Source organism: Erythrolamprus reginae, chromosome 2, assembly GCF_031021105.1.
Source record: "Erythrolamprus reginae isolate rEryReg1 chromosome 2, rEryReg1.hap1, whole genome shotgun sequence".
Classification (NCBI taxonomy): domain Eukaryota; kingdom Metazoa; phylum Chordata; class Lepidosauria; order Squamata; family Dipsadidae; genus Erythrolamprus; species Erythrolamprus reginae.
In genome coordinates, this window is record NC_091951.1 from 222,967,512 (window position 1) to 222,980,361 (window position 12,850).

At 42.9% G+C, this 12,850-nt stretch overlaps 1 protein-coding gene across 1 annotated transcript in view; it reads right to left on the reverse strand.

Moving 5' to 3' along the window:
• CLSTN3 (calsyntenin 3) overlaps positions 1-12,850 on the reverse strand; it is a 55,942-nt gene that overhangs the window by 42,522 nt on the left and 570 nt on the right. The window contains exon 2 of the mRNA XM_070741979.1: positions 6,748-6,870. Coding sequence (XP_070598080.1) covers positions 6,748-6,870 — 123 coding nt within the window. The remainder of the gene's footprint in view (positions 1-6,747; positions 6,871-12,850) is intronic.

The following is a 12,850-nucleotide window of genomic DNA, read 5'->3' on the forward strand; positions in this document are numbered from 1 at the left end:
CTTCACCAAAAGCAAGTATTGAAAGGAGCTAACAGTGTCTTCTCAGATTGGTAGGTTTTAATAACACAGAAGCAGAATTAAGAAAAGGCACCTTTGCTGGGATCTGGGAATTCCCTCCTTCTGTAGTTGTTATTCAGTCCCATTTCCTGGGAAGCCCATTCATCTGAAGCTAATCAGTATAGATTCCTTGCTGATTGAGAATGGACAGCCAATTCAATTACTGTATTTGGAGCCGGGGAAGAGAAGACAATGACCTAGATCCAGTTCACAAATCACTCTAGGACAAGTCTTTTCCAACTCTACAGCTGGCAACATCCATCAATATTAAATGAATTTGAGCAATCTCCTATCCAGACAAAGCAGGAATGAATATTGACAGCAATTATGCTTTGCTAGGGTAAGCAAGACTGGTCCAATCAAGCTCCAAATCATTGGGGATAATTTAGTAGTGGGTTCAAAAACCTGTTGCTACCGGTTTGCTTGGGCGCTTGCCCACCCATGTGATGCTTCTGTGCAGAAGCATCCCAGAAGGGTGGGCGGAGCCTCCTGCCACCGCCACAACTGGTTGGCAGAACCGGGACTGAACCAGGAGCAACACACTGATGGAATAATTATATATGTAATTATTGAGCTCACACTCTGCAGGTTACATGTGAATCTAAGCACAGTTTAAGACATAGCACAATATGCAAACTTAATAACTGTGCCTTATAATCTGCTATTTTTAATCTAAGATTATTATTTAATCTAAGAATTATTTAATCTAAGAGTCTTCGGAGAGGGTCAGCATACAAATCTAATAAATAATAATAATAATAATAATTATTATTATTATTATTATAGTATTATTAAAGTATGTTGATTATTAAAATTTTGTAAACTGCGCTGGGAAAACTGCATTTTCACTAGGATATAAACATATAAAACAAAATGTTTCTCTTGAAAGATCAACATATAGCCACTGTTGTTTATGTCCCAGTAATAGAAATATGTAGGAAACCCAATTAGAGAAACACCTCTTGTTATTAGAATTAAAGAATGGATATATGTATTACATAGGGTCTTTAGTCGTACTTTTTTAATATACAGTGATACCTTGTCTTACAAACTTAATTGGTTCCGGGACGAGGTTCTTAAGGTGAAAAGTTTGTAAGATGAAACAATGTTTCCCATAGGAATCAATGGAAAAGCGATTAATGCGTGCAAGCCCAAAATTCACCCCTTTTGCCAGCCGAAGCACCCGTTTTTGCACTGCTGGGATTCTCCAGAGGCTCCCCTCCGTGGGAAACCACAAGCACTTCGCTGGCAACGGAAGTCTGGAGGTGGGGTTTCCCAGCAAAGGGAGCATCAGTGAAATCGCAGTATTGCAAAAACACCGAAGTCCTCGAAACCCCACCTCCGGACATCTGTTTTTGTGATGCTGCAATTTCACTGAGGCTCCCCTTGCTGGGAAACCCCACCTCCGGACTTCCGTTGCCAGCGAACCACCCGTTTTTGTGCTGCTGGGATTCCCCTGCTGGGATTCCCCTGCAGCATCACAAAAACATGGAAGTCTGGAGGTGGGGTTTCCCATGGAGGGGAGCCTCAGGGAAATCCCAGCAGCACAATAACGGGTGCTTTGCTGGCAACGGAGACGGGGCATCCCAGCAGCGGCGGTGGGTTTATAAGGTGAAAATAGTTTGTAAGAAGAGGCAAAAAAATCTTAAACCCCGGGTTTGTATCTTGAAAAGTTTGTATGATGAGGCGTTTGTAAGACGAGGTATCACTGTATTAGATTTGTTCTATATGCTTGTTTTATATTTATTCTGTGACCCTCCCCGAGTCTTCAGAGAAGGGCGGCATACAAATCTAATAAATTGAATTGAATATACAATAATTTTGAATGCGCAAGCCAAATTTGGTTGTGGTCCACTCTGTGTGTGGGGCCTGAATAAATGACCCCCCTCACCCTTCACAAAAGCAATTTAATGAAATTCACTGCGTTTTGGTCCATTTCTGTTCCCAATTTGAGAAGTTGGCCAATTGTTGGCCTATACAGTGATCCCTCGATTAGCACGGTCTCGATTAGTGCGAAACGCTACAACACGGTTTTTCAAAAAATATTAATTAAAAAATACTCCACGTTTTTTTTGCTATACCACGGTTTTTCCCACCCGATGACGTCATACGTCATCACCAAGAGTCACTTCTCTGTCTCTTTCTCTTTCTTTCCTGTCATTCTCTGCTTCAATCATTTTCTTATTTCTCTTTTTTTCTCCACTTTTTTCTATCATTTCTCTCTCTCTTTCTCTCCCTGTTGCCGGCGTGGTATATGAGAGAGAAAGAGAGAGGCAGAGGTCGGGCGCATTACCGGGAGGTGGAGGCGGCGTGGGGACGCTGGGTGCCGGGGACACCAAGGAGGGGGTGGACGTGGCCTCTCAGCTGCAGAGCCGAACAAGGGCGGAGGCAACGGCGGAGTCCGGCGCTGGGGCCATGCGGGGCCGCTCATCCAGGGGGGCGTGGACTGGCAAGTCGCCCTCCTTTCTCTCTCTTTCTCTCTCTTATACCACACCGGTAACAGGGAGAGAAAGAGAGAGAGCGGAGGGCACCTTGCCGGTCCACGCCCCCCTAGATGAGCGGCTCCGCATGGCCCCAGCGCCGCCCAGGCAAAGGGGAAACCCCAAGATCGCTTGCCGCTTGCCGTATTGCAGCGAAGGAGGCGAAGCAAGGCTCCAAGCTGCAATACGGCAAGCGGCAAGCGGCAAGCGATCTTGGGGTTTCCCCTTTGCCTGGGCGGCGGGAAGACCAAGGGAAGGTTCCTTCAGCCGCCCAACACCTGATCCGCTCCGCAGCGCGGCAGCAGCGAGGAGCCGAAGATGGGGTTTCCCCTTTGCCTGGGCAACGGGGAAACCCCATCTTCGGCTCCTCGGTGCTTCCGCGCTGCGGAGCAGATCAGCTGTTGGGCGGCCGAAGGAACCTTCCCTTGGTCTTCCCCGCCGCCCACACGCAAACTCCACCATCTGCGCATGTGCAGCCATGAAAAAAATGGCGCGCATGCGCAGATGGTGTTTTTTACTTCCGCACCACTATAACGCGGAAATTGATTAGCGCGGGAGGTCTTGGAATGTAACCCCCGCGCTAATCGAGGGATCACTGTATTTATACAAGATTTTGAATCCCCAGTATCTGGAGTGCTTTTTTCCATTCTTTATCCTAGGGCAGAATTTTCCAACCTTCTCAATTTCCAGACATGTGGATTTCAGCTATAGCTGCTGCTGGCTCTTCCTAGTAATTTAAGTCTAGCACCCGTTGCTATTCTGGTGTCAAAGATGATTTTATTTTCTCAGGTTTTTTTCATCTATATATGCATATTGCAATATAGGGGCATTTTAATTCCCCCCCCAACATATTTCTGACTTTTGATATTAATCTCTATAATGGTTTACTGTTGCATCTTAATTACGTTTCATTTTTAAAGTAAGCCATGCTAGGTATGCTTTGGAACCTGTTTGAAGGTGTCCTGTTTTTACGCAAAAGAAAAGAAATGAAACATGTGATGAGGCAGATGCTCCGTGCTGCTCTCTTTTATGTGGAGCTATTTCCAGCATAAATGGGCCTCTGGCACATCATGTCTCCCAACACAATTTATAAAGCCTGTCGAATAGTTTAATTGGAAAGCACTATTCAAGCATTCAGAAAAGGAGAATATACCCGCTACCAACATTCCCAATCGGCTCTGCCTCGGAACATCTCTGTAAACAACACAACTGTGTGCAGGGCAAATGCCTTTCTGCTTGAATGTATTGTGTTTGTTTCAGGGGTGGCTTCCAACTTACCTCGCTGCTGGTTCATTTTCTCCCGTGCCGCGTGGCACGTGCGTGCATGCGCAGGGCAAACCCTCCCCCAAAACTAAATAAAAAATAAAAATGCTGAAAACAAACTGGCGACCACATGCACAGTGCTGGAAACTAGGCTTCTGTGCATGCACAGAAGAATTTTGTTTAAAAAAAATGATTTAAAAAAAAAATGATGGTGGCACCTGTGGAGGCACCGACCAATTCGGTTCAATTATGTCAATGTGACATCACCAGTGGGTCACTTGCAGTTTGGGCAAACCGGTCCAAACCAGAAGCCCAGCCCTGGTTGGTTTCCATTCGAGAAACAACCCTGATTTATTTTATTTTATTTATTGGATTTGTATGCCGCCCCTCTCCGCAGACTTGGGGCGGCTAACAACAATGATAAAAACAGCATGTAGAAATCCAATTAATAAAACAACTAAAAACCCTTATAATAAAACCAAACATACACACAAACATACCATGCATAACTTGTAATTGCCTAGGGGGAAGGAATGTCTTAACTCCCCCATGCCTGGCGGCATAAATGAGTCTTGAGTAGTTTACGAAAGACAGGGAGGGTGGGGGCAGTTCTAATCTCCGGGGGGAGTTGGTTCCAGAGGGCCGGGGCCACCACAGAGAAGGCTCTTCCCCTGGGGCCCACGAAACGACATTGTTTAGTCGACGGGACCTGGAGAAGGCCAACTCTGTGGGACCTTATCGGTTGCTGGGATTCGTGAGGTAGCAGGCGGTTCCGGAGGTTATCTGGTCCCATGCCATGTAGGGCTTTAAAGGTCATGACCAACCCTGATACAAGCCTTCTGCTTATGTATAGACCAGAATGTTTACAACTGCACATGAACATCTTCTGCAAACATCCATGCTATATGTCCTTATGTGGCGAACGTCATTCTAAAGGACAATTATCTTAGGATTCAGAGACAGCACAGGCATACAGAACAAGCTTCTTTGACAAACGAGCAAACACAGCTGTAATCCAGAGAGGGAAATGAATTCACTGTCACCATATTTCTTATATGCCAGAAACTTCGCTCTAACTACCAACCCTGACTTGATTATGCATTCCTTAGAAAATGCCACTAAGTTATAATATTTGAAGACTGCTTATATTATAGAAAGTACTATAGCTTAGACTTTATATTGGAACAACAACATTAAAATTGTAGCTTTGGGCCTGCAATATTATGCGAAATCTTTCCTTTACCGGAAAAAAAGAAGAAGGAATGCTTCACAAATTTGCATGTCATCCTTGCGCACTATGTGAGATCTTTCCATGGAACATCACAATATACAGCCCCTAAGGCAAGTCTCATTGTCAGAGATTTCTATGTATGAGAAAGTCTAATAACTTCAAAGGTTTTTTTATTCGTCACTGCCAGGCAAATTTGACTAATCCATCTTAGTCCATCATGTTTATTGATTCTGTTCTGCGAATTTAGATTATGTATTGCACAAATTATCTTGAACTGCAGATTTCTTGAACTTCCTAGGAAAAGAATTAGTCATTTTTGGCAGGAAATGCAGACAACTTTGCTAACATGTTTTAGAGGAAGAGTAGAAGAATTGCCACAGGTTTGGAGGACTAGTGTGCAATATTTGTTACAAAGGGGGGGAAATGATAGGAAATGCTCTGTTAGTACACATGCTTTATTAATGCTGAGAGGCTGCTGACAATGATCATTGGAGGAGAAGGAGAACTAACTTAGCAACTTTAAGACTTGTGGATTTCAACTCCCAGAATTCTCCAGCCAGCTTTGCTGGGAGTTGAAGACCACAAATCTTACAGTTGCCAAGTTTGGCTTAGAGCAGGGGTGGGCAATTAATTTTGCCATAGGGCCGCATGAGAAATTGGGATGGTTTTAGAGGCCCGGACTAATATAATTAAAACAGTTCTATCCAATACTGTATATTATTGGGTAGAACTCAGTTAATTATATTATAATTATAAATTATAAATTATAATTATATATTATATTATATTTTATATTATATATTATATTATATATATATAATTATATATTAAATCTTGAACACCCGGTTCTTATCTAGAAAAGTTGGACCGACCTCCGCGGGCCGCATCCAGCCCTCGGGCCGCATCTTGCCCAGGTCTGGCTTAGAGGCTAGCCTTCTTTAATCTCTGTTTGAAGTGATCTCTTGTGCTGAATTATTACCCTCATTCCTATGTGGCATTGATTTCTTATAGTTGTATGGATTTACTCTCTGTTTCATACAGAAAGTGCTATCAAAGGATACATTTCCAGATAGAGGCTATTCTTTCTTAAATAACTAGGTTAATTAGGTGTTTGGTTTGGTTTGTAAGAAAAACAGATTGCAGTAGTGATACAAAAAGGATAAGAAGATTACAAATGAAAAATAGTTGTTTTGCCATAAAATACCTGAGGCAGGACAAATAAAATACCTGATGCCTGAGCCGGGTGGAAAAATTGGGAACTTAGTCTTAAAGGAAAAGAAATTGACTCTTTGGTCCATATCTTCAAATTTAACACCTAATAAAGGAGGAGGGAGGTGATAGTGAAAGAAGGATAAAATAGTTGAGACCCAGCATACTTCAGGTCACAAAGACTGTGGCCTAATTCCCAGTCTGGGATGTTAATCTGGATCAGGCTTCCTTACGTCTATTATTTAGTAAGAAAAAACAAAAAGAATACGTGCCAGCTAACTCATTATTTAATCACATTGAATCTGACCTTTCCTTAGGCAACTATAGTGACCGATTCACAGAGGCTTCATCATAACATTTTTGTTTGGCTTCAACTTGCTACATGGACGCATACATTCGTAGACTAGGCTTTGGTGCAGTCTATAAAACAAGTCATTTCACAAGCCACAGTTAATCTCGGGCTATGCACTTGAATGTAGCTAATTGAAAAACCTGCCAGTGACATACCTGCATAGCGCAATGGTGCATCCTTGTCGAGAGCGAAGAGTGGAGGATTCAGTAGGACAGTGTTGTCATTCTCCATGACAATGCCTTGATACTCAGCTTCAATCCAAGGCTTGTGCTTGTTGGCTGAGAGCGTTGGGGGTGCAAAAGGGATAATAAACAACACAAAAATCAATATCCTCTGCGTTCTTATTTATTATTTATTTATTTATTTATTAGATTTGTATGCCACCCCTCTCCGTAGACTCGGGGCGGCTCACAACACAATAAAACAGTTCATGACAAATCTAATAATTTACAATTTAAAGTATTTAAAAAACCCAATTATTAAGCAAACATACATACAAACATACCATACATAAATTGTATAGGCCCGGGGGAGATATCTCAGTTCCCCCATGCCTGACGACAAAGGTGGGTTTTAAGGAGTTTACGAAAGGCGAGGAGGGTAGGGGCAGTTCTAATCTCTGGGGGGAGCTGGTTCCAGAGAGTCGGGGCTGCCACAGAGAAGGCTCTTCCCCTGGGGCCCGCCAACCGACATTGTTTAGTTGACGGGACCCGGAGAAGACCCACTCTGTGGGACCTAATTGGTCGCTGGGATTCGTGCGGCAGAAGGCGGTCTCGGAAAAATTCTGGTCCGATGCCATGAAGGGCTTTAAAGGTCATAACCAACACTTTGAATTGTGACCGGAAATTTATCGGCAACCAATGCAGACTGGTTGCCAATGACATTTATAACGCTTCGTATTATACCTCACTGGCAACAATGAATCCTCTTGATTGTTTTCTCAACTTGCATTTCCTTCTGCCTCAAAATGAGCCGAGCAAACACTTGAAAAAAACCATACAATCCTGCCCCTGCCAATGACCTTAGTTAGGCTGCAAATCGTGCACAGTTCATTCAGGGAATGCGTATTGTGGCCAATATCCAGTAAGAACCATTGCAGCCTGACTGCACAGGTAGACTGGTGTAAGTTTTACAACAGCCCATTTAGGGACTGTTCAAAGTTACAGTGGCACTGGGGGGAAAAAGAGACTCATGACTGTTTTTCATGCTTAGGACCATTGCAGCATCCAGATGGTCACATAGAAACATAGAAGATTGATAGCAGAAAAAGACCTCATGATCCATCTAGTCTGCCCTTATACTATTTCCTGTATTTTATCTTAGGATGGATATATGTTTATCCCAGGCATGTTTAAATTCAGTTCCTGTGGATTTATCTACCACGTCTGCTGGAAGTTTGTTCCAAGGATCTACTACTCTTTCAGTAAAATAATATTTTCTCATGTTGCTTCTAATCTTTCCCCCAACTAACCTCAGATTGTGCCCCCTTGTTCTTGTGTTCACTGTCCTATTAAAAACACCTCCCTCCTGAACCTTATTTGACTCTTTAACATAATCAAAATGCTTGGCCACTGACTACTATTTATGAAGATTGCAGTGTGCTGGGGTTCGTGTGATCACCTTTTGACAAGCAAAGTCAGTGGGGAAACCACATTCACCTAATAACCATGTTATTAAGCTAATAACTCCAGGGATTCACTTAATTGTGGAGAGAAGTGGTCATAAAATGGGGCGCAATCACTTAACGAATCTCTCAGCAACAGAGCAATTTGGGGCTCAGTTGTGGTTGTAAGTCGAAGATTACTTGTTGTGGGACTCAGAACCGGGAGAATCTACCAGTCAAATAGGACCAACAGTCCAAGATCAACATTCTGTGCTGTAATTTTAAGCATGTCATCTATCAGCAGGGGCCGAAGCAAATCAAGGAAAAATATTCCCTTCCTGCTCTCCGAATAGGAGCTCAAAATGCTCCTCGGTGGACAATGGGCCTCTCCAGAAAAGTAGCCCAGTGTTTGTGCTGACATTTAAGCTACTTCACAGGGTCTGGGTGAGGTTAAATGGAGAAGCAGGTCACACAATGCCACCCTGAGCCCCCCGTGGAAAGGATTAGAAAAAACGTATCATAATCCAGCCCAGAAAGGAGTGGTACATCCTGGTTACATCCTAAATCCCGCTGGTTTCTACTTGCCAGAGCAGAAAATATGGGGGATATTTACTGAGGCTTTTCAGCTCAGAGAATTGTGATAGATTGGAACAATGTCAATAGCAGATTTTCACTTGCGGAACTCTCGGTAGCTAAGGCCCCCCTCCCTTTGGCAGGGTATCAAGAGAAGTATCAAGGGATTAGGAAGGTATTTTAATTCCTTAACGTGTTGCTTAAAGGGACAGATATTATTTTACAATAGCAGCTTTCTCTTTTATTTAGCTAGGATTTTTTTAAAAAAAATAAAAGACATGGCTAAAAAGCAAAGAGACTGCTTGGGAATTAGCTGAGGATTTTATATGGCTGTCACCACATCAGAGTCTTTAAAAACATATTTAATAATATTTATACAGCGCATGTCCAACAGTATTAAGAATGTAGATAATTTGAAAAATATCCTTGTGTTTTCTTTAGTTTCATAGGGACATGCACTTACACGCATGTATACTTTTGGTCCAAATTGATTTTTAATTTTTTTTTTAAGATTAAAAATTAATATAATAAGATTAGTATTAATGCCTAGGTAGAAATAATAATACTCAGTGTATTTCTACACATTATAAATCTTGTAAGTTAAATCCTTTCTGATCGGTGAATGTCTTGAAATACATACATTTTTGTATTCAGACAAACGTACGGGAAAGATCAAATTGGAAGGTAGCTTAAAACAGGAGTTTCCAATCTTGGCAAATTTAAGACTTGTGGACTTCAACTCCTAGAATTCCTCAGCCAGCTTTGAAGGAGTTGAAGTCCACAAGTCTTAAAGTTGCCAAGATTGGGGACCCATGGCTTAAAACATCACCATTTGTTTGCTTTGACATAGTAACTCTAAAAAGAGAGCTTTTGACAGACACCTTTAACAAATGGAGGCAGCTATACATGCCCTGGGATAATGTTACAGGATCCAATCTGGGTTTGTCACCAGGAGAAAAGTTCCCTGAGGATGGGCTCCAAGTCAAGTTTGAAAACTCAGGATACAAAAGGTCTGGTCTTGGTGACCAATTCAGGTTGGATCCTGCAGACACATTTATCACCATCATTTTAAAAGTCCCATCAGGATATGTACATTTATAATCATATTCATCACAAGGAAGCCCTTTGCTCTCCAAGAATAGATTATCTGGATTTCCGTAGTAGAAAGATGTGAATGGATGTCAGAAAAAAATCAAAGAGGAAATGAAGTTTCTTATAGTATTTAGTTTTCTTTCATCACCACAAGATTAATTTAAGGCTTCAAGCGAAAAGCAGATTTCCCAGATTCCCATCTAAGAGGACCCTCTGGCTCAGGTATCCTTACTCCCGCCCTCTCTATATTCTTCCACAGTCCTTGGGCCTCCTGCTCTCTCCTGGCATATGCCGTTTTCCTTCTGGCTTCACTTCATGGCCTGAAACGCTAATCTTGTTGGCTGGAGCCAGTCCAGACTCAACAGTGAGGCTGCAGCCAGCAGGAGGCTCCGAAAAATGTCACAAGCCCAGAAATAGCAAATTAATCTTCATCACACAACCTTCAGGGCAGGGAAAATGGAAGATGGAGATGAGAGAGAAGGGGAGAAATCGTTACAAATTAACATTCCTCCTAACTAACCAATCCCTAGTAAACGGAGTATCTAGAATTAGATCACAGTGTCCTAGTTACAACCCCCACCTCTCCACATTAAAGCCTACAGATAGAATTGTGTTCCATTCATTCACGACTGAACAATCCTATAACTCCTTTAGAGGCGTGCAGAATTTAAGGACATTTTCCACAGGAGATTAAGAACTTTATATACAGCATCCACCTGTGCAGCGGAGCCCCATCTCTGAGTTGCCACTGACATTAAGGACCCTCAAAAAGTTGGAGGTTAGTTCCATAGGGAATATTTCAAGTGACATCATTAGAAATGACCCTGTAAGACAAGCAAACCTTCTCAGAAAAGGGGCTTAAAGAGGTCAAAGTGGAGGCAGAGGTGCACAGTCATTTGCTTTGACCCCCTGAAATTGCTATATAAGAACATGGAGGGCTTATATGGATAATCTTCCTGGCAGGCTGGTCAGTGTTTAGCATGAAGGAAATGTCATTTGGATTTTCCAGCTCAAGCACTTTGATGTATCTCATAGTATTCTATGGCAGTTTCAAGATTATTTGCTGCTCTTTTATATCCTTGGTAATTTCTTGATGGGTTCTTTAGCCAGAATTGCAAGCAGGTTCTTGCATGAGAAACAAAGCCAAACTTTATGATAGTACCCTGTTTCCCCCCAAAATAAGACACCCTCTGATAATAAGCCCGATTGGGCTTTTGAGTGCATGGCAATAAGGCCAAGCGCTTATTTCAGGCTTCAAAAAAATAGAAGACAGGGTTTTATTTTGGGGAAACACAGTATATATTTAGAACCAAGATTGTGGGCCAGCAAGGACCATGTAGTCTGTGTTATACTGTGTTCTCATACTTGACAAAATATAACACAGCATCACAAACACTGGCCAGAAAATGAACACCTCTCACAGACCACAGAGGAAAAATCTCTCACAGATCACAGAGGAAAAAATATGTAACAGATTCTATGGTATTAACTTCAAGATAACTTCAGTTCCAAAGGCTTTTGAACTGGCAAATCCGTTCCTATCGGCAACAATTAATGCTAAACAGCAAAGAGATGGCCCAGGAGAAAAGAGGTGGAGACAAAGAACAGGCGCAAAACATCATCTTCAGGTTCTGCCTGTTGGTCTCCAGAGGTTTCCAATTAGCCAGTGTTCAAAAGGGGTTGAGGGATTAGATGGTTGTAAATTTAGCCAAGAAGTTCTTCTGAAGCACTTCTATTCATCAGATGGCATCGTAGCTGAATTGCAAAAGGTGCCTGGGAAGGGATTCTGTTAGAGCCTTTAAAGCACTCTGCAGCCAAGCAAGACTGGAAGAGTGAAAAATAAGGCAAATCAGAGCATGAGATGTTTTTTGAAAACGCTATACTGCAGCAGAGAAATCGGAAGCTTTGGGGTTACTGGCATATGGAAAGGCAGAAGAACATCAATTTTCAGAGCTGCCATATTTAAACAAACAAATAACCCAGCCCAAGTTGCATTCTTGCTTGTTTCTGTCAGGTCTCTAAGGTGTCTTACTTACACGACCTGACGCTCTTTGGTACCCTTGTGACCCTAAGCTCTTGCCCCATGGCCTTTGCTTCAAGCAAAGGGGGGTGATTGCAATGGAAGGACAATGAGCTGGTGAAGGGAGACTAAAACCTCTGCTACTCCTACCAGGCACCTGGAGAGCCCCCGTTTGATGATTCCTCAAAGGCTGCTTTAACAAGGAACCACAAGGCCAAGTCAACCCTCAGTGGCTATGTGGTGCATTTGGAATCGGGTACCAGGCAGAGAGATCCCAATCTATCTGCAGAGCCAACAAGCGCACTGAATCCTAATGCTGCTGCATTGCCCTCCCTCTCCCCATGCCAATTTTTAAGGAAGAAAGCCATGGCAATGGAAATCAAATGCTTTCTCTCCCCCCCCCCACACACACACACTCCTTCTCCTTCCTTTGCTGCAGGCTGGTGCTTGAAGATGATTCAGTCTCCCCCAAAATATGCAGGACCTCCAGCCCCTTCCTTGAGTTCCCATGCAGTATTCCTCTATTTCCCCAAGAACTCTCGTCCCAGATCAACCTAGCCACCTCTCTCCTTTTCAGGGACCCAGCTAGGCATACGGACGTGTTCAGAATACTGAAGCTTCCGTAGAGTAGCATCTCTCTCTCTCTGTTGAGCAGTTCACCCATTTATTAAATGCCACGGTTTCCCTCTCCTTTGCTTTTGAAATTAGTGGATTTTGCAACCATGAACTAAACGGGCTGGCAAACCCACTAAAGACCCTAAGGCTGCAAGGGAAGAGAAGATGGCAACGAGCCTAGAAACAGAGGAGGGGGGGGGGTAGCAAAGCAGCTTCATCACGTTTTTTGATCCCAAGAGAGACGGCAATACAGAAGGAGCCCTGGGAATTGCTGGGCGTGATAAAGGCTAGGCAGAAAACGAACGGTACGTGGGAAGAGATAAACAGGAGATGGTAGAGGTGGATTAGCATGCAA